Below are 22761 nucleotides of genomic sequence, written 5' to 3'. Positions count from 1 at the left end.
GTGTATGGCATCATGTGGGCGAGCGCTTTGCTGATGTCAAAGTTGTGAACAGAGTGCCCCATGGTGGCGGTGAGGTTATGGTATGGGCAGGAATAAGCTACAGACAATGAACACAATTGCATTTTAGCGATGGCAATTTAAATACAGATACCGTGACGAGATTCGGAGGCCCGTTGTCGTGCCATTCAACCACCGCCATAACCTCATGTTTCAGCATGATAATGTATGGCCCCATGTCGCAAGGATCTGTACACAATTCCTGGAAGCTGAAAATGTCCCAGTTCTTTCATGGTCTGCATACTCACCAGACATGTCACCCATTGAGCATGTTTCGGATGCTCTGGATAGACATGTACAACAGCGTGTTCCAATTCCCACCAAACTCCAGCTATTTCGCATAGCCATTGAAGAGGAGTGGACAACATTCCACAGGCCACAATCAAAACCCTGATCAACTCTATGTGAAGGAGATGTGTGACCACCATTTGCCTCATGTACGAGATACGGACTGGTTTTCTGATCCACGGACCTACCATCTTTTTTAAGGCATCTGTGACCAACAGATGCATATCTGTATTCCGAATCATGTGAAATCTATAGATTAGGCACTAATGAATTTATTTCAATTGACTGATTTCCTTATATGAACTGTAACACAGTAAAATCTTTCCATGTGGCATTTAAATTTGTTCAGTGTATTTTAATTTGATGCTATCCCACATGCTGTAGATAGATATTTTCTTGAAGATGACCAAAGTATAAAAAAACTTGAATATCTTTCTAATGGTTCTTCAGAGAATTAATGTGTTATACTGTATATCCTCATTCATCATCATTGTTGATGAGCAACCTGAAAACAACACTCTAGTCAGCCTATTCATATAATCAAATCCCTGTTCTCACACATGGCCGTTCCACACTAGGGCCATCTGGGTGCTTTGGCTTATGCTCCATTTCCTTCGCCTCGTGTTTCTTTGCCTGTGCTTAGCGCCGCTGATCCTCCATAAATTCAGCGAATTCAATAAGGGTCTCAGCATACATCTAACCTACCCTAGCGCTGCCACCCTCGCGAGCACACTATCTGACCTCCAAAGGAAAGCAAATGTGTCAGAGCACTGAGTTCATTAGTGATCAGGGAATATCTTACTAACAGGGAGCAGCATCCTGACTTTTAACATGTAAAAAAAAAAGTGTGTTTTGGTAATATTGCATTGACGTTGGGGGGGGGGCGCATGTGTTGCGCTCACCAATGCCAGTTACTGCATATGCAGCCATGACTAAAAAGCTCCAGTACATATCCTTGAGCCAAGAGCAGAGGCAGCTGTGGCCTGGTGATTTCATCTGAGAGAGTGGGAGGTGAGAACAGGCAGAGTGGAGGGGACAAGGACAGTGTGTGTCATGTGTGTGGGTAACACAGTGAGTAACAAGCACTACTCTTAACTGAAAGACAATACAGGTATTGCTGTCCAGATATCTACCTAGAGACGAGTCTTATTTTTGCCATTTGAGCTGACGCAAATAGTTACGCTGCATTTCCACAGGCAGCCCAATTCTAACATTTTGCTCAATTATTGGTAAAATAGCTGATCTGAATGGTCAAAAGTCCAATTAGTGAGAAAAAATGAGCATTGGACTTTATTTTATAAACGCAGCCATAATGTCAGGACAAGTATAAAAGGAAAGTGTACATTTTCAGTTGTTGATCTGGAGTCATAGGAATGCAGTTACACCATCTAGTGGTGTTGTGGTTGTACTAAAATTAATTTGTTGTACTAAAATTAATTTTAGTACAACTACATTTTGCGTCAGGTAAATTTTCATTACATTTTCCAGAACAATACATCTGATTAAAACATTTACTTAAAATGTGAAGGTTTGCAGCCAGCAAAAACAATGTATCAAACGTAATAATGTTACGTGAAAAAACAGAACTGTGTTTACTTTGGCTATCAGAGCTACATGAAAAGTAAAATTACTAACTACACAAAGGATATTTCCCAACTGCTTCACACAAAAATAGGTTAAAAGCATGGAGAGCGGATTCATGGTACTGCTTGCTTGCCGTGAATTGCAGGACAACAAAATGGGAGCGTCGGAATGGAATCATTCACATTGAAGAAAAAGCAGGCAGATTGAAAACCAACCAGCACAGTTTGGGGGGGTAAACTAATTCATACCTTATTTTAAGACAAGAATATACAGCACTACTTGCAGGAAGTGTGGAAGAACTGCACTTACCGGTAATTGTAAGTGCAACTGGAAGCATATTAGTATAAAAAGTATAAGTACACCTCTTAATTACATGACTTTCCACCAACAGGGCTTGAAGCTCAATGGCTGCTTTTACACAGGCAGTCTAATTCTGATCTTTTGCCCAATTGTCTGCCAGTGTACTATACACAGCCTACAAACTTTTGAAATCTCAAACATTGAGAAAATTGACAAACTGACAACAGATATACACTGAGTGAACAAAACATTAAGAACATTCCTAATATTGAGTTGCACCCCTCAATTCGTCGGGGCAGGGACTCTACAAGATGTCAAACACGTTCCACAGGGATGATGGCCCATGTTGACTCCATTGCTTCCCACCGTTGTGTCAAGTTTGCTGGGTGTCCTTTGTGTGGTGGACCATTCTTGATATACAGAGGAAACTGTTTCGCATAAAACACTGGCAGCTACTACCATACCCCGTTCAAAGGCACTTCAATCTTTTGTCCTGCCCATTCATCCTCTGAATGGCACACAAACACGTCTCAATTGTTTCAAGGCTTAAAAAAGTATTTCTTTAACCCGTCTCCTCCCCTTCATCTACACTGATTGTAGTGGATTTAACAATTCACACAAATAAGGGATCATAGCTTTTACCAGGTCAGTCATGGAAAGAGCAGGTGTTAATGTTTTGTACACGCAGTGTATAATCTCTGAATAAATTCTTAAAAACACAGATTTGTGAATGTAGATCATATTGTTCATTGTTTCACTAAAATAGTTTACCAACATACTAGATATGGTGATTTATTTTTTATGTCCCCAAACATATCAGTTTTGATATCACCCATGCGCCAATGTGGCTTAAAAGTTAATGAAAGTAAAATAAAAGTAGACAAATATAAAGTCATGTAAACGCTGTACAACTTTCAGAATTCCCCAAAATATATGATGCGTCTGTTCTAGCTTCCAATCTATATCAGAAGAGATACTTTCGACATGTGTCAGATCCACACCTGCACTCCACACGAATCCGCTTTTTGGGAGAGCTTGGGAGTCCCGCTAAACTGAAATTTGAGTCCATCCTTGTGCTCTCGGCATCAACTGGATCAACTGCAACGACAATGTCAAGAGCCAAATTCAGCCAAGATAGCCAACACAACTGAGAAACGTGTCATGGTTCTCACCTGCACCACATAATTGCCAAACTGTTTAACAAGCCAAATATGAAAAGCAGTATTGCCCAAACATCAAACACTAAAAAGCAAAAAAGTTTAATGTTGGAATTTCCAGTGCTCACTGATTCCATTGCATTATACAATTTCAAGGTGTGTTACTAAAAAGACAAAAGAGGGTTTTACCCAATTGCGCTTGCCTACCTAGCACTGAAAAGGACTGAGTAGGTAATTTGACACATTTGGTGTCCACTGCCCACACCCACCTATGTAGTTAGTCAATGTAGCTAGTAAGTTAACGGCAATTTCTACTAGCAGCAATGGGTGATGGCAAAATGACGGAGCCCATTCATTTTCAATGGAAGGAAAATGACACGCCTAAATGAGCCAGGTGAAATGTGCAAATCAAAGAAAGCGATGCACATATGTTTTGGAAAGCTGGACTCCAGCGATATTGAGGCAAGATTGACAATTGATGCTCACAATAGCGTCCTGCCGGTGCTGTATCGGAGGTTGATAAATTCACTACCTATCACGCTGTGGGCCTGCTGCTCGAAAGAAACACCTACATGGTGATCAACTGTTGAAAATCAAGTGACTTTCAGTTGATATCAACTGTTAGTCACTATTAGTAACAGCAGCTGTATTATCCACCTTTAAAGGGATACTGCAGGATTCTGTTTTTTTCCACTTACCCTGTCAAACTAACTTGTGGATACCGTTTATAGGTCTTTGAGTGTAGTATGAAGAAAGTTAGAGCTGGTTTCTTGAGCCAATGCAAACTAGCGTTAGCGCAATGACGTCACAGTACACTGGTACGGTAGCATACGCTATCAGAGACAAAATACGGTATCCAGGAGTTAATCCGACTCTGGGTAAAAAAAAAGAAAAACAGCTTCATTGCCAATATCTCTCAGTATCCCTTTAAAGTTTAAAATGTCACATTGGGGTCATATTAGGCAGTGGAACATTACACTTACTTTGCATCTTGTAGTCAAAAGTGAGCTCTTCTCCTGCCCTGATGGAGCGTGTTGAAAATAATGCTATCCTCGGGAGCCTCTCATCCAGATTATCTATAAACACATTGTATACTTGCAGGTTGGGGTTGCACTGCAAAACAGAGAAGAAAACTTAAAGGTAAACAATTTAAGAAAGGTCCAATGTAGCAATATAAAATATTTTCTGGGTAACAATTAAGTATCTCACTGTGATTGTTTTCAATTAAAAAACAGCAAAAAATAAACCAAAATAGTTTCTTAGCAAAGGGCAATTTCTCAAGCAATAATTTAGCGTAGACTTTCTGGGAGTGGTCTGAGTTGGGAGGGGAAAACTGATCATTTGCCGTTATTGGCAGAGCGGTTTAGAACGCTTTCTTATTGGTTTATTAAACTAATTTACCACACGGTGTTGTCAGCATGGAAGGCCAAAACTCGATCCCACCAAACAGCTTTTACACTAAAGGGGCATTAATAATAATTTTCACTGTATTATTCCAACCTCAGTGTGGAAATATATATAAAAACACGAAAATCCCATTTTTACTGCACTGGGCCTTTAAGGTCAAAGCATATCTACAGCAATCAATGCTATATTTCAGAATAAAAAATAAAAACTTTGTTCACTATAAATCTTATTCAGTTAGAAAAATTTGGTGCACTTCTTGTTCCGTATGCGAAAGCATATTACACTGCAATACTAGAAAACGTCCATGGGAACTCAAGTGGCATTTTTAGCAGCTTCTATTCTGCTGTGTCTACGATGCGTCTGCTTTCACTTGCACATAGAATAACAAAATATACTACAACCGAAAGGTACGACATTGGGCTTTGGCTATTCTGCAGGTATGTTTATTGAAAGGTTAACTCGTATGATAATGTGCCACTCACACTGTGGTTGACAAAGTGGGAGATGTTGCCATGGTTAGCGGCATCCACCGTATAAACGTCCTCCACGTAGTCCAGGTCAAACAGGTAGGTGGCGCCTTGCCGGTCATACAGGTGTCCTCTCTTCTCCGCCTCATCCGATGTGATGATCTGACGGAGGCAGACGAACACACCACTTTAGCAACGGCTCACAAACACCCTGAATGGAAAGTTAAAGTAATCTTCTGTTAAAAAAGCAGACTCCGACACAAACATTTGTATAATGTCCTTTGTCCATTACTCTAATCCAGGCGTCTGAGACTGTGGGCCACTTCAGAGAACATCAAGACAACATCCCCCCCATATTTAGTTTTCAGTTGTAAATAGTTGTAATGAATCTGTTAGGGAACCACTATTTTTGGCAACTCCATCCCCTCTTTATAATAGCTAGCTATCTGATTTATTTTTCATTCTATTACAAGCGCATGTCATTGCCCCTTTAAGACATCTGTTACGCAGTTGCACCAAACTTTTTTTTACTGCGCCACAAATGTAATTTTAGGAGTTGAGAAATAAACATTGTAGCACTGGAAAGCTGGGATCAATTGTTTTTTAAATGTAGCAATCAAAACTTATTTTAAATGACAAATGTATAAATAACCTAATAAACCCTTAAAAATATATTAAATGCTAGTGCTTCCCTAGGGAGGCACGCCTCACACTTTAATCCAATTTCTTTTTGTGACAGAATAGCTAATTCTGGTAAACGCAGCGGACATGATAGGCCAATACTTTTTACCCCAAATATTGGCCAATACTTTATACTACTTACCTCTCCAACATACTCCATGACAAAGGTGTTCTTTTTGATGTGCTGTAGTGCACGCACGCCCCAGCCTCGGCCATTCCCAGTCTTGAAGATGCACAGGTCGAACTGAATGCCCTTCTGGACCAAGCGGTTGGAGCAGTCAGGTCCGCAGCTACAGCGGGCGTTACACTCGTAGATGGGCTCCCCAGCCCGCACTCGCACCTGGCCCTTGTCAGTGTAGGCCAGGCGGTGGAGGGAGGCCCCGGGGCAGCAGCCGCCGACCGGATCACTAAAGCAGTCCTTACACTCACAGCCGACGGCCATCTCGTTGAGCACGATACCCTCGCCCACCTTATAGTTAGTGATGTAGGTAAAGTCCCTGGGCGGACCGTCCAGGTCCACCTCGTTCAGGACAAAGATGCGCCCCGGGTGGTTACGAGTCTTGTTCAGGTCGGCTTCCCAGCACTGGAGCCTCTTTCGGAGCTTGGCTTTCTGCACCAGGGTCCAAGCCACGTCCTTGTCCAGCCGCTTGGGGCAGGTGGTGCGTCTCTTCTTCTGCCTCAGCTCGTGCTCCATGTCCTCGTGGAACTGCATCATTAGCTTCCTGCACTTCAGGTTTTTGCGGGGCTCCCAGGTGTTGCTCGACTCGGGGTAGCCCTTCCATTTAACCAGGTAGGACTCCTGCTCCTGATTCACAAAAGGAGACATGACTTGGGTTACATAATATGGCACAATATTAAACATTTTATACATTATGCACACATGTAGTCCATTCGAGAAGTATTCAGACTCCTTGACTTCTTCCACATTGTTATGTTACAGCCTTATTCTAAAATGGATGAAATTTGTCTTATTCCTCAATCTACACACAAGATCTCATAATGACAAAGCAACACCAGATTTTTAGAATTGTTTGCAAATTCCTAAAATAAAAAAACTGAAAATCACATTTACATAAGTATTCAGACCCTTTACTCAGTACTTTGTTGGAACACCTTTGGCAGCGATTACAGCCTCGAGTCTTCTTTTAGCATCGTACCAAAGCCTGGCACACCTGTATTTGGGGAGTTTATCCCAATCTTCTCTGCAGATCCTCTCAAGCTTTGTCAGGTTTGATGGGGAGTGATGCTGCAGAGGTAAACTCAGCAAAAAAAAAAAAAAAAAAAAAAAAAAGTCCGCTCACTGTCAACTGTGTTTATTTTGAGCAAACTTAACGTGTAAAGTCAGCCCCCACCCTCCGATCCAACAGTTCCCAGACGTGCTTAATGGGATTGAGATCCGGGCTCGTCGCTGGCCATGTCAGAACACTGACATTCCTGTCTAGCAGGACATCACACACAGAGCGAGCAGTGCGGCTGATGGCATTGTCATGCTGGAGGGTCATGTCAGGATGAGCCTGCAGGAAGGGTACCACATGACGGAGGATGTCTTCCCTGTAACGCACAGCATTGAGATTGCCTGCAATGACAACAAGCTCAGTCCGATGATGCTGTGACACACTGCCCCAGACCATGACGGACCCTCCACCTCCAAATTGATCCCGCTCCAGAGTACAGGCCTCGGTGTAACGCTCATTCCGTCGACAATAAAAACAAATCTGACCATCGCCCCCAGTGAGACAGAACCGCGAATCATCAGTGAAGAGCACTTTTTGCCAGTCCTGTCTGGTCCAGCGACAGTGGGTTTGTGCCCATAGGAGACATTGTTGCCGGTGATGTTTGGTGAGGACCTGCCTTACAACAGGCCTACAAGCCCTCAGTCCAGCCTCTCTCAGCCCATTGCAGACAGTCTGAGCACTGATGGAGGGATTGTGCGTTCCTGGTGTAACTCGGGCAGTTGTTGTTGCCATCCTGTACCTGTAGGTTCTTTGAGACAGGGTCCTGAAAAGGGGGCGTTTCTTTTTTTGCCAAGTCTATTTGCCAAGTCTATTTTCAGGTGTTTGATCAGTTAAGTCCGGGCACTGGGTACTTTGCTTCGTTCCTCTTTCCCTCGATCCTGTCTAGTCTCCTAATCCCTGCTGCTGAAAAACATCCCCATGGGATGATGCTCCCACCAATATGCTTCACCGCAGGGATGGTGCCAGATTTCCTCCAGACATGACACTTAGCATTCAGGCCAAAGAGTTCAATCTTGGTTTCATCAGACCATAAAATTGTATCTCTCGTGTTCTGAGAGTCCTTTAGGTGCCTTTTGGCAAACTCCAAGCAGGCTGTCATATGCCTTTCACTGATGAGTGACTTCAGTCTGGCCACTCTACCATAAAAGGCCTGATTGGTGGAGTGGTGCAGTGGTGCAGAGCTGGTTGTCTTTCTGAAAGGCTCTCCCATCTCAACAGATGAACTCTTGAGCTCTGTCAGTGTGACCATTGGGTTCTTGGTTACTTCCCTGACCAAGGTACCTTTCCCCCCGATTTCCCTGAGCTGACCGCACAGCCAAAATGAGCAGAGTATTCGTGGTTCCAAACTTCTTCCATTTAAGAATGAGGAGACCACTGTGTTCTTAGGGACCTTCAATGCTGCAGAAATGTTTTGGTACCCTTCCCCAGATATGTGCTGCTCTACAGACAATTCCTTCAACCTCATGGCTTGGTTTTTGCGCTGACATGCACTGTAAACTGTGAGACCTTAAATAGAAAGTGGTGAGCCTTTCCAAACCATGTCCAATTAATTGAATTTACCACAGTTGGACTCCCAATCAAGTTGTAGAAACATCTCAAGGATGATCAATGGAAACAGAAGGCACCTGAGCTTACCCGATTGAGTCTCATAGCAAAGGGTCTGAATACTTACAAAAATAAAGTATTTTGTTTTTAATACATTTGCAAAAAAATAATCTAGAAACGTGTTCTCTTTGTCATTATGGGGTATTGTGTGTAGATTTACTTTTTTAAATTATTTTATCAATTTTAGAATAAGGCTGTAACCTAACAAAATGTGGAAAAAGTCCAGACCAGCTTCTTGAGGTAGTCACCTGGAATGCATTTCAATTAACAGGTGTGCCTGGTTAAAAGTTTATTTGTGGAATTTCTTTGCTTCTGAATGTATTTCAGCCTGAATGTATTTCAGTTGTGTTGTGACAAGGTAGGTGTGGTATACAGAAGATAGCCCTATTTGGTAAAAGATCAAGTCTATATTATGGCAAGAACATATGAAATAAGCAATGAGAAATGGCAGACCATTACTTTAAGACATGAATGTCAGTCAATCAGGAACATTTCAAGAACTTGGAAAGTTTCTTCAAGTGCAGTCGCAAAAACCATCAAGTGCTGATGAAACTGGCTCTCATGAGGACCGCCACAGGAAAGGAAGACCCAGTGTTACATCTGCTGCAGAGGATAAGTTCACTATAATTAACTGCACCTCTGATTGCAGCCCAAATAAATGCTTCACAGTTCAAGAAACAGACACATCTCAACATCAACTGTTCAGAGGAGACTGCATGAATCAGGCCTTCGTGGTTGAATAGCTGCAAAGAAACCACTACTAAAGGACACCAATAAGAAGAGACTTGCTTGAGCCAAGAAATACGAGCAATGGACATTAGACCGGTGGAAATCTGTCCTTTGGTCTGATGAGTCCAAATAAGATTTTTTTTTCAACCTGTCTTTGTGAGATGCAGAGTAGGTAAACGGATGATCTCTGCATGTGCGGTTCCCACCGTGAAATATAGAGGAGGTGTGATGGAGCTGGCTGGTGACACTGATTTATTTAGAATTCAAGGCACCTTTAAACAGAATGGCTACCAGAGCATTCTGCAGCAATACGCTATCACATCTGGTTTGCACTTAGTGGGACTATCATTTGTTTTTCAACAGGTCAACGACCCAACACACCTCCGGGCTGTGTAAGGGCTATTTGACCAAGAAGACGAGTGATGGAGTGCTGCATCAGAACACCAGACCTCAACCCAATTGAGATGGTTTGGGATGAGTTGGACCGCAAAGTGAAGGAAAAGCAGCCAACAAGTGCTCAGCATATGTGGGAACTCCTTCAAGACTGTTGGAAAAGTATTCCATGTGAAGGTGGTTGAGAGAATGCCAAGAGTGTGCAAAGCAGTCATCAAGGCAAAGGGTGGCTACTTTGAAGAATATAAAATATATTTTGATTTGCTTAACATGATTCCATATGTGTTACTTGTTTTGATGTCCACTATTATTCTACAATGCAGAAAATAGTAAAAATAAAGCAAACCCTTTAATTACTATGCCTGTCCACATTTGACTGGTACTGTATATACATTCATATTTTATAAAAGAGCAGACCTGCCAAACATTTTAGAGTACCAGACCAGAGCAGCAAATTGGAGATTCAAGTCGTTGTTCGCTAGAAGAGTGATGTTTCAGCATATGTAAATATGCCTATTGTATTTCTTTGCAGCGCACACATAATTTCAGATTTTCAAAATGGATCAAATCTTAAATCTAACGCAAAGGCATTTTAGAAGCATTGCCTCTATAGCTAATACCAGACACTCATTCTTTATCGCAGTCTTCTAAACTCCATTTAATGCCAAGATGTTTATATTTATTTTTGATTATGCTTTTTTGTGACGTGGATCATAATTACAGTTAGTCTATCAGGTCATCGTATCGTTACGTGGAAAATACAATTAATGGGACACAGAATTAAATGTAAATAACACGTAAAAATGCGACTTGTTATTTTTTGTATTTGCATTGAATTTCTTTCACTAGTAAATGAGAGTGAACTGCTGGCACTTTAGAGCCCACTGAATGTCCATTTTATGTTCGCTAACGTTAGCATTAAACAATAAGTGTTTACCCTTCCACAACACATGGCATCGAAAAGGGATTAAGCCATGTGTTTACGTACAGCTGACAGTCAGCAAACTCAGCATCACAACAAACGGGAGGAGGGGCAGACACGGGGTAAATACGTCGAATAATGAGGTATTCATCTCCATGTCTGTTGACACAAACTCCATACATGTCTGTGTGTTGCAGCTCCAGAATCAGGATGTTAGATTTACTCAGTGAATGTATTTATTAAAATGTTGAAAAATAAATATCAGGCCCTATTCATTTCTGCGCACTTATAACTCAGATCTTGTTACCTGCGTACATGGACTAATTTCGTAGTTGGTACACAAAATGTCTTGACAGGTCTGAAAGTGCTTTTTGCATATACAGTTGCCCAAGTTGCTAACAGTTGGTTGGCCAAAGATGTACTGTTAAGGAGTGTAGGCTAACCGACTCCTTTAATGTCCAAGGACCTTTATACATGTTATGTTCAAAGGTAAACTGGGTCTGGCAGCCAAAACAACTAAGTACTCCATCTAAATGTGAAACAATTCTCAATTGCGATACTGTTCTAGAACCATAAAGCCCTCTACTTTCATGACACATCAAAATAGTTTATAAAATATATACACGTATTGTACAATGTTTTAACAGTTGCAGCCAACAGGACATCACTCTTCTGGCATCCTTCCATTACACCCAGGTGTTCAGAGACCCTAGATAGCTAATTAAAACAGGTTGGAAATATGACCGTGTGGTGGGCCGTGTTAAAAGGTGAATAGTAATTAGTAGACAGAGCGTCGGGACAGCATGTGGGAATATCCCCCGGACTGCAGATATGTTAATAGACGGTATATGTTTAGCATTAGGCTACCGTCTATGAATGGGCTAACAGTTGGCCACACACAAACACAGATTAGGGCTGGGAATTGCCATGGAACTCTCAATACAATATTATCACGATACTTAGGTGCCGATACGATATGTATTGCGATTCAATATTGTTATTTTATTGCGATACAACGTTCCAAACATATTACTCACCATATGTCTGCTGCAGAGGGACAAGAGAGAGACATGATAAGAGTTTGGCTCAGTCATGGCAATAAGTGTTGAAAACAAATTGGCTCCCTATTTAAAAAGATTGAGAACAAGGAAAATACTGGTGTTTTGGTGCAGGTACAGCCAACTAGCACAGAAATAATATTGCAATGTTGTCAAAATTATATAAAAAAAAATATCCTGATTTGTAACTAGCGATTTTTTTCCCTCATCACTAATATAGATCCTATATGGTCACATGCCTGTAGCTGTAAATTCTGGCTGATGATCTGTTTCCATGGACTGCTTTATGGACTGTGGCTTAAAAAAAAAACAAGTTTAAATTAATCACCAACTGAAGGTTGCAATTCTTGAGATAACTCCAGGACTTGCGTCAGGCTTCATAGTCCCTTGGAGAAAGAATTCACTCACCTTAGACTTCTTGTAGTCACAGAGGTACTCAACCTCATAGTCATCGATGTTATGCTTGTTCACCCGTAGCTGTTTACAATGAAGTCTTTCCCTGCGGCAGACAGCCTGCAGATCGTCCAAAGACAGCTTGCAGGATACGCTACAACCTGCAATTGTTGCCACCATGTTTAGCTAGCTACGTTACAAATAAACGAGAAAAAAGACATTCAGCTTGAGGATTCTTATTTGTAATTGCAGACACTGCCAGACAGTTCCACAATAAAGACAGTTTGAAGACAGGCAGAAACGGCTCATCCAATAGAAATCCCTGATATCGCTTGTAGGCAATGTCATGACAAGTTAAGCTCATGCGCAGAAACTCGTCACCGGGTATAACGGTTGTTTCGTGCCGAACTGCGCGGAAAATGAAAGCGTGTCAGTGTCACGAGATTGGATTAATAAAATGTTCAACCACTTAAGACATTCCTTCGAATCTAGGTTGTGTCTTTAGATTGAGACAATTAATTACGAAGGAAGAATTCTTCACTTATCAAAACTCCAGCCTGGTCTACTTGGTCTGTTTCGCTAGCGTGCCTGGAAGTCTCGCGATGTTGCGCCCCTGGTTTCAGAAACTGTGGTTCTACAGAACAAGGTCTGTGTTTTGGCGCGCTAAATGATGTTTTGCAAGCAAGTAGGGCTGTCAGAAAAACACGCGAATTTTCATAAAATTGACGCGTCCTAATGACACACAGCTTGCTAACTAGCTAGTTCTTGGGCTACTTTAGTTAGCTAGTAATTACTCCATATCCGCTTGCATTCGTTTGGCTTTTTAAAAGTTAACGGTATCAACTTCAAACTGTTAGTACTAAAAAAAGAACACACAATCTACATGTGCAGATAGTTCTGCCTACTCAAACATCGGTCTTCCTTTAACCTGGCTAGGTAATCTACGACAAGCGTGCGATAAAGGTCGCGGAATTAAGTGTAATATTTTAATTTCAAACAGCAACAACATGCAAGAAACACAACACATAAGTATTAACTTCCCACTCTCCTTACCTTCCAACTCTTCCGCCATGTTTACTGCGCCGCCAAAATTGAACAACCTTTCGATTGGGGGAAAATTCTTTCGAGGAAGCAGCTGTTCTATGCTGTTGATTGGATGCAGAATATTCCAGCGGTATTTCTATTGGAGCAGAAAAAGCTCTGCGACTGCAAAACTTTGCAAATATGTAATCGTTTTGCAAGATCAGCAAGGTATGGAAAAAATAATAGTAATTCACACATGTTCAGCGAATATTGGTGGAAAAAATAAAACATATCCTTATTTATGAATTAAATCATTTGAAATGTGTAACACTAGAGGGTGCAGTAGACACACCATTTCAAAATTGGCTCTATTACATGCATGGGAATTGAAAATCAAATCATTTACATTTAAGTCATTTAGCAGACGCTCTTATCCAGAGCGACTTACAAAATCAAAGTGTATTGGTCACATTGTTAGATGTTAGATGTAATTGCGAGAGTAGCGAATCACTTGTGCTTCTAGTTCCGATAGTGCAGCAATATATAACAAGTAATCTAACAATTTCACAACAATTATCTAATATACGCAAATCTAAGTAAAGGAATGGAATAGGAATAGGAATATATAAATATATGGATGAGCAATGACTGAGCGGCTTAGGCAAGATGCAATAGAAGGAATAAAATATACATTTGAGATGAATAATGCAATATAAGTAAACATTATTAAAGTGACTAGTGATACATTTATTAAAGTGGCCAATGATTTCAAGTCTGTACATAGGCACCTCTCTGTTAGTGATGGCTGTTTAACAGGCAGTGGCTCAGGTGGTTGTTGTCTTTGAAGATCTTTTTGGCCTTCCTGTGACATCGGGTGCTCTAGGTGTTCTGGAGGGCAGGTAGTTTGCCCCCGGTGATGCGTTGTGCAGACCGCACAACCCTTTGGAGAGCCCTGCGGTTGTGGGCGGTGATGTTACCGTACCAGGCGGTGATACAGCCCGACAGGATGCTCTCAAATGTGCATCTGTAGAAGTCTGAGGGTTTTAGGTGACAAGCCAAAGTTATTCAGCCTCCTGAGGTTGAAGAGGCGCTGTTGCACTTTCTCTACCACACTTTCTGTGTGGGTGGACCATTTCAGTTTGTAGCCAGAGCAGTGCTTGATTTAGGATGAAAGTAGTGCAAGAGCTGTCTTTTTCCAAGTCTGTCTGTCTAGACTATGTTCACCGAAATTCGCAACTTACATTATGCTATAGAGACCTCTAATTATTCAATGTTAAAGGGTTCATACACATTTTATGACTTTTAACCAAATGTTCATGACTATTATAGCCTACAGCGTCTGATCCCATGTAGGCCTACCATCTCCTGCTGTTGTGCCCTTGATCAAGGCAAGGCACAACCCCCCCACAAAGTAGAACTGCACTGTTAGTCACATGTTGTCAACCCTCCATCTGGATAGCTCCTGGGTGTGCAGGCTTGGCTTTTGATCCAGCCCTGAAATACCCAAATTCGCTTATCAAGGTCGTGTTGAGCAGATTATGTTTAGGCTACAATGTCGTTAGAGCAGGGCTTGAACAAAAGCCTGCACACCCAGTAACTATCCTGGAAGATGGTTGCCACCCTTGACATAAAATATTGCATTACAACATCAATATTTTTGGCTATCTTTATAAAATGATTCACTCATTGTTTATATATAAGGCAAAACATATTAATGTTTCAGGGGAGATCTATGCACGGCACGTTATTTGTCAATTATGATATTTGTCGAATATTTTTAACATTGTCGCAATTTAGGTCAGTGGAAAGGCGACAACTACTTTAATGATTGGTTATCTGCTACAAGTTATGTTTTGAATTGGCTATCTAGATACTGTCATTATTTTATACCTGCAGCTGAAATGTTGAACTCTCCTCTTAGGCAACGGCCCACTTGCACTGGCACACACAGATACGCACTGAAGAGTCATTCCGATAACGGTTGATATGTAGATTTTTAAGTGATTGATAATATTTAAATGTGTCTAAATGAATTACATTAACAAGAATATGACACTAATTTCCATTACTTTTCATAACCTTATAAACCCTAATTTGACAACTTGGAACAGCACATCATGCCCATTCAGGTTGGCGCCTTTTCAATATGCACAATCTCGAACAGCCTACTGTCATGCACAGATTCACAGCCTCGCAGCAAATAAACTTGAACAATGCCGAATCAGAAAATGAATGCCCACTCCCCATAGTGCCCCAGAGTGGAGGTGTCCCATAAAACAAATGGTGGAAAAATGATTGGAACCATTTCCCTGTTTGACTGCTAGGTTTTATGGGTATTATCATAGCCGCGAGAACTAAACTCAGCAAAAAAAGAAACGTCCTCGCTGTCAACTACGTTTATTTTCAGCAAACGTGTAAATATTTGTATGAACATAACAAGAGTCAACAACTGAGACAAACTGAACAAGTTCCACAGACATGTGACTAACAGAAATTGAATAATGTGTCCCTGAACAAAGAGGGGATCAAAATCAGAAGTAAGTCAGTATCTGGTGTGGCCACCAACTGCATTAAGTACTGCAGTGTATCTCCTTATGGACTGCACCAGATTTGCCAGTTCCTGCTGTGAGATGTTACCCCACTTCCACCAAGGCACCTGCAAGTTCCCGGACATTTCTGGGGGGAATGGCCCTCGCCCTCACCCTCCGATCCAACAGGTCCCAGACGTGCTCAATGGGATTGAGATCTGGGCTCTTCGCTGGCCATGGCAGAACACTGACATTCCTGTCTTTCAGGAAATCATGCACAGAACGAGCAGTATGGCTGGTGGCATTGTCATGCTGGAGGGTCACGTCAGGATGAGCCTGCAGGAAGCGTACCACATGAGGGAGGCGGATGTCTTCCCTGTAATGCACAGCGTTGAGATTGCCTGCAATGACGAAAAGCTCAGTCTGACAATGCTGTGACACACCACCCCAGACCATGACGGACCCTCCACCTCGATCCCGCTCCAGAGTACAGGCCTCGGTGTAGCGCTCATTCCCTCGACGATAAACGCAAATCCGACTATCACCCCTGGTGAGACAGAACCGCGACTCGTCAGCAAAGAGTACTTTTTGCCAGTCCTGTCTGGTCCAGCGACGGTGGGTTTGTGCCCATAGGCAACGTTGTTGCCGGTGATGTCTGATGAGGACCTGCCTTACAACATGCCTACAAGACATTGCAATTTATTGCCCTGGCCACATCTGCAGTCCTCATTCCTCCTGGCAGCATGCCTAAGGCAGGTTCACACAGATGAGCATGGACCCTGGGCAACTTTCTTTTGGTGTTTTTCAGAGTCAGTAGAAAGGCCTCCTAAGTTTTCATAATTGTGACCTTAATTGCCTACTGTCTGTAAACTGTTAGTGTCTTAATTAACAACTGTTCCACAGGTGCATGTTCATTAATTGTTTATGGTTCATTGAACAAGCATGGGAAACAGTGTTTAAACCCTTTACAATCAAGATCTGTGAAGATATTTGGATTTTTATGAATTATCTTTGAAAGACGGTCCTGAAAAAGGGACATTTCTTTTTTTTGCTGAGTTTAGCTTGGGGGATAGGGGTTCTGCAAATGTTATCAAAGTGAGGAGGTGGGGCACCCTCAGCACCCCTACTTCCTGTGGATATGGGTATTATGACTCATAATGTAGTACTCTATTTTTATTCAATGCAGATCCGGTATGCAATTCCCCAAAAATTAGTAGTGCCGATACAGCGCTCCGGCCCAAGTCGAGCACCGAGCCAGAGTTAACTACTTAAAATATTTTTTACGTTTTAGTTGATAATATGAGACTTATCTTTGGTATCAATGTACTTCAGAGGGAAGGCTAGGCCAGAAGCATACTGTGTGTGTGGTTTGAGAAGCTCATGGAGCAAATACCATCTACTCCAAGGAACAGATTCTATTAGTGTTTACTTTGTATTCAATATTACATGAAATGTACCCATTAAGGTAATCAAATTAATTTCAAACTCCAAAGGTTTATTGTAAGTTTTGAGAGAAGGCATGAGAGACTGATGAATACCTCTGAAAGTATTGTGTAATAGGCTTTAAAAAAATGTATTGGCTTTTTGAGATAACATTGCAAAACAAAATGTACTGAGCATGCTCGATATAAAATGTAGGCAAGAAATTATGAGTAGAACAAAAATATCCTACCACACCATTAGCTACCATCTTCATTCAGCTGAGGAATGAATAAATGCATGATCTCAAAATACATAAAAATAAAAACTGGGCAAGGTACTACCTCAAGCGGTGTGGTGTCTCTCTTCCATTTCCTGGAGGTGACCCATGCTGCTCTCCTGTTAGAAGATTCCAGGACAGTCCATTCCATAGTGTCATACAACAGTAACATCCCTAGACTCCGCAAAGTTGATGTCAGCAGTAACAGTCAGTTTGGACAGCTCCAAAGTGGCACTTTCATCAGTTACCTTCTCTGGCATCATCTTTTGACGTCTGGGTTGAAGGGAAAGGGAAGCGATCCAGGGAGGCGTGTTCGATCTTACAGAGGCTGTCCTCACTGCTGTCACTGTTATAGTCGGGATTGGAGACACCAGCGCCGCACCAGCCAGGCCAGGGGGTTCTCCCTGAGTGGCACCACGTCCTCAGTCTGAACTGCCTTCTCCAGTAGCATACCTCTGTGGGGCCTCTCCTCCAACCCAAAGGTCTCCTCCGGACTGGGCTCCACCTTACGGAACGTGTGGCGGGCAAAGAGGCATATGCAGAACATCTCCACAATCACAGAGTAGTGGTAAATTACTGAGAGAGGAAGAGAATAAAATAGATGTCACATTGATCATTTCCTAATATGCATTTCTGTCCACTGTAACAATATTGACATGGAGATGATATCGGGAGGGAGATGTATGGGGGATAAATTCCATCACGGTGCACTTACACTGGGAACGCATGAGAACAGAGAAGGGAGGGGAGCAGGGCACCACCTCCAGGGCCCCCATGGTCTCCAGGATTCCATTCTGAAGGCCACACAGCACCAACACTACAATGATACAGACAAACTTGGCCCTCAGCCCATAGCCAGGCAGAGCCCTTTTGGTGGCCTTGTAAAACAGCAAGTGGCCATAGAAAGACAGGAAGGTAGACACACTTATGATGGCATTCACGTACACATTGGGATTGACAGAATCCACCTGCGAAAAATGACATGGGTATGGTTGAACAAATAGCAGCATCTACTTGTATAATTAACTCATTGACTTATTAACCACGGACTCACCTGGTTAAATTAAGGACACACAGAGAATGGTTATAATGCAAATATGTCTTGCAGTATATGCTTGCCACTCACATGTTCATAGTCATACTGCTCATCTGTCCAGAGGACCAGAGTGACAAAGAACAGGATGGTTCTGACCACAGACAGTTGAAGCACAGCAGCCATCATCCACCCCAGGCTGGTCCTATGGAGGGGTAGTGGGGTGGGGGCGATTACAGCGATATATTGTGTATTTATCATTAATACGATAATGGCAACTATATTGTGCATTTACCAATATTGCAATATGGGGCAGTTACAGCAATATATTGTGTATCTATCATTATCACGGTACGGCAATATCTTATGAATCTATCATTATCGCGATATAGATGTGCATAAGGACATCCATTGGTAAAGTACCTGTTGATCGCTATCATAGGGAGGCAACAGCAGCAGCAACATGGGAATGGATCTGGAGAACCCTGCTCTCCAGCTAAGATCTCCAGCATGCGGGCCTTTCCCCCAAAGAAGTCTGTGATGAGCCCCATAAACTTTAGCAGAGTGATTGAGTGGTACCTTGAGAGAAACAGACAGACGGAGAGCTAAGTTTGTTTCACTGGAGGTTTTTAGCACAGAATGACGTGAATAATGTTTCCGTCAACTTTAAGTTCGTACGCAAGCATTGTGATGGTGAAAAAAATGGTTGTACTCGATACTTACAGAGAAGCTATGAAATTACAAAGTGAGGAGGAGCGAGGAACATACAGTGCAATGATGGAGGTTAATCCAAAGACCTGACCGAAAGAGAATGAGTGAAGTTGGACAAAATTTACAAATACTTATCCGATAAAAAAAAAAAATGTGTGGCAAAAAGGAGGTGTTCCTTTACCGGGTACATGCCCAGTATCCACAGGTAGAGGCACCGGCGTCTGGAGGAGGGCACGTGACGCAGGAAGAAGCCCACCTCTTCTAGGAACAGGGCCAGAATGATCACAGCAAAACCGGCAGGAATGATAAACAACCAGAGCTTATCCTTGACCACTGAGGACAAACACACAATACATGGACGAGTGGTGGGACAGATCATATACAACACAGACTAGAAGGACTGGTGTAGCAGAGGATGACTCAGAATCTAAGACGACAAACACTAATATTGCACATAGACAAAGCATTTAAAAAAGCATTGCGCAGTTTTGGGCATTTTTTCACTTTCTGGTGCCTTCAAGCACAGACCTATCACACAGAACCTAATGTGTGTCAGATCCAATGAACAAAAAAAATTAAGTAATCTCTGGCCAGTCAATAACATAACCAATATAGTTTGTGTGAATGCATAAATGCTGGTCTTACCCCTGAACAACTCCCATGACAGTGGGATCTCTGCTCCTAACCAGCTGCAGTTGTCTCCTCTCATCTTCTCAGGGAGTACAGTTCCTACGACCAACAAACATCACAAACGCCAGACTCATGAATAGAACAGAATCTAGAGTAGGCTTTCTATAAAACCAGATTTCCGTCACATAATAGGAGGGACAATTACATTTGAACTGGCTGACCTCCTATAGAAAGACTGATTGTTTTTCTGTTCTCCGAAGACGGACACTTGGTGAGTGTCTTGTCAGTTCCGTGTTTAGGTGGCATCATTGTCTGAACGATTCCTTTCCGATAGCAGTGAGTAATGATTGCCTAAACACAGGTAAACCGACAGGTAGGGAGCCAAGTCCACTCTGGAATGTGTCAACTTGTGTTGTTTCTGAACCGACCATGAGGGGGATCCAAACAAGCTACGTGGTGAAAATATTGTCTGAGACAAGAAATTATATATATATATATATATATATATATATATATATATATATATATATATATATAGTAAATAGTCTTTGTGCGGGACACTTAACTGTTATAATAAGCATAGTACTCTTTTAAATACTTAAGATTAAAGCTGCAATATGTCACTTTTTGGGCAACCCGACCAAATTCACACAGAAATGTGAGTTATAGATCTGTCATCATTGATAGAAAGTCTAAGAAGATCTGTTTTATTTCTATGCTTCTCTGTCTTTCGTTTTTGAAACTTTTACTTTCGCTTTTGTACACCAGCTTCAAACAGTTGAAAATAAAATATTTATGTTATGAAAAAGATATTTCACAGCGGGTTTAGATGGTACAATGATTCTCTACGCTATACGCGCTTGTTTTGTCACAACCTGAAATGAAGTGAACTATTCCAATTTTAGTAACCAGGAAATGACGGAGCTATTTCTGCAGTGCATCTTCATCTTCTTGATGTACTAACCATAATCTTCATGTGGCATTTTAAATTATTCAATTAGTAGCAAAAGACTGTACAATACTTTGCAATCTGCCTGAGCCTTGATGAATAAATACTGCAACTAGGACGTGTGTTTTACCATCCATCAAATAAACCCTTCATTTATTCATGTGTAAGTAGGGCAACAGAACTAGAAAAAAATAGCCTTTTATTAGAAAAACAGATACAGTTGAAAAAAGTACCTCCATTGAGAACATAATGTATTATATAAACATCACTGACCAAATACACTGTATAATGAACAAAAAAAATCATAGTGCTACTGATATACACAGATACATCAATATTCCTATAGCATTGTGTGTGATCAAACTACAAAGCCTGAAAGAACAGTAGCCTTTACAGAAACCACTGATGAATCTTCAGCCTACTGCTGGTTCTCAATCTCAACAGTGTGATACATCATGGCATTGAACTAGTGAGTGACTGGTTCTTAAGTGTTTACCAAACAAATGAATACAGCAAGACCTCGGTAAACAAAGCAGCATTCTTCCAATCATGATGGAGTGGGACAATCATCCTGGCCCCACACTAAGATACTCTGTGTCCATTAAGTCTTCACCCACACCAGCCCATACCAGGTAAGATGGTCCACCCGTGAGCTAGGGGTTCTTTTTGAACCAGGCTATTGTCTTCTGTTCAGTCCAGACCTTCCGTCAAATGAGATCACTGAATGAGGCGGTAGAATACCCTGCAGGCGAAGATCAGCCAGTGGCTGGCCCAGCTCAACTCTGACCACTTCTGAATGCTGTGGTTGGCCACAAAGCCCTGAGGAGGAAGAGGATGACAATGGTGACTAAATTTGTAGAAGTAATACATTCATGCAGTTCATGTAGACCACTGTTAATTATTATGTTCTCCCTTAACTTGGCCCCAGGCAGCTGTAGCAGTTCTTTGGTGTGTCAGCGTCAAACAGGGAGCCCAGGTATGTCAGATGGAAGATGGCCATGGCACTGAAGGTCATGTTGATCCCATACACCCATAGCTCCTACAAGAGAAGCAGACCATTCACTACACCAGGGCAGTGTTCTGAATCCCCAACTTTCTCGATGCTATGTGCACTAGCTAGCTCACTCCCCCCACTTGGACAAATTTAATATAAGTGATACGATGGCGCCGAAGAACATGGCTGACGTTTTACATTCTCCAAATCAATTGTGCAATTTTGTTATTTTTGGTGTTTTCTGTAACTTGTTTTTTAAACTTGTGTACATAATGTTGCTGCTACCGTCTCTTATGACCGAAAATATCTTCTGGACATCAGAAAAGCGATTACTCATCGCAGACTGGAAGAAACCATTTTCTTTAACGAGTCTGGCGAGAAGGATATCCTGCTTTCAATGGAGCAGGCCCAGATCCACGCCTTTGGGGTGAAGAAAAGACGGCGGAAAAGGGGATGCAGATCGGGGATCCTTCTGAGAATCCGGACGCAAGCGAGTAAACTCCCAATGCCTTCCATTCTCCTTGCTAACGTGCAATCGTTAGAAAATAAATTTGATGACCTATTAAGATTATCCTGCCAATTATCCTGCCAACGGGACATTAAACCGTAACATCTTATGTTTCACAGAGACGTGGCTGAACAAAGAAACTGACAATATAGAGCAGGCAGATTTTTCAATGCACCCCCGGCAGAACAGAGACGCTACCTCTGGTAAGACGAGGAGTAGGGGTGTCTGTCTTTATGTCAATAACAGCTGGTGCACGATGTCTAATATGAAAGAAGTCAAGGTATTGCTCGCCTGAGGTAGAATACTTTATGATAAGATGTCGACCACACAATCTACCAAGAGAGTTCTCACCTGTATTACTCGTAGCCATCTATTTACCACCACAAAGCAAAGCGGGCACTAAGACCGCT

At 41.9% G+C, this 22761-nt stretch overlaps 2 protein-coding genes across 3 annotated transcripts; both read right to left on the bottom strand.

Moving 5' to 3' along the window:
• Positions 1–1621: 1621 nt before the first annotated feature.
• Positions 1622–17868, bottom strand: LOC124031815 (histone-lysine N-methyltransferase SUV39H1-like). The gene is made up of 7 exons (XM_046343517.1): positions 17850–17868; positions 13330–13456; positions 12292–12437; positions 6084–6746; positions 5276–5422; positions 4370–4499; positions 1622–3327 (listed from the first exon to the last, which is right to left on the bottom strand). The coding sequence occupies exons 2-7, from the start codon at positions 13346–13348 to the stop codon at positions 3194–3196; spliced, it is 1239 nt and encodes a 412-aa protein (XP_046199473.1). The 5' UTR covers positions 13349–13456; positions 17850–17868; the 3' UTR covers positions 1622–3193.
• LOC124031816 (organic solute transporter subunit alpha-like) lies at positions 16791–20225 on the bottom strand. Of its 2 annotated transcripts, none has more exons than XM_046343518.1 (8): positions 20122–20225; positions 19916–19999; positions 19452–19603; positions 19283–19356; positions 18983–19138; positions 18653–18764; positions 18242–18494; positions 16791–18102 (listed from the first exon to the last, which is right to left on the bottom strand). In XM_046343518.1, the coding sequence occupies exons 1-8, from the start codon at positions 20207–20209 to the stop codon at positions 17876–17878; spliced, it is 1146 nt and encodes a 381-aa protein (XP_046199474.1). In that variant the 5' UTR covers positions 20210–20225; the 3' UTR covers positions 16791–17875. The 2 variants fall into 2 exon arrangements, with proteins under 2 accessions (XP_046199474.1, XP_046199475.1); XM_046343519.1 differs by having other exon boundaries at positions 20106–20184.
• Between the last annotated feature and the right edge of the window lie 2536 nt (positions 20226–22761).

This window comes from Oncorhynchus gorbuscha, linkage group LG03 (assembly GCF_021184085.1).
Source record: "Oncorhynchus gorbuscha isolate QuinsamMale2020 ecotype Even-year linkage group LG03, OgorEven_v1.0, whole genome shotgun sequence".
NCBI lineage: Eukaryota > Metazoa > Chordata > Actinopteri > Salmoniformes > Salmonidae > Oncorhynchus > Oncorhynchus gorbuscha.
Note: the sequence above shows the minus strand (reverse complement) of the source record. Positions and strands in the feature narration are given on the sequence as shown.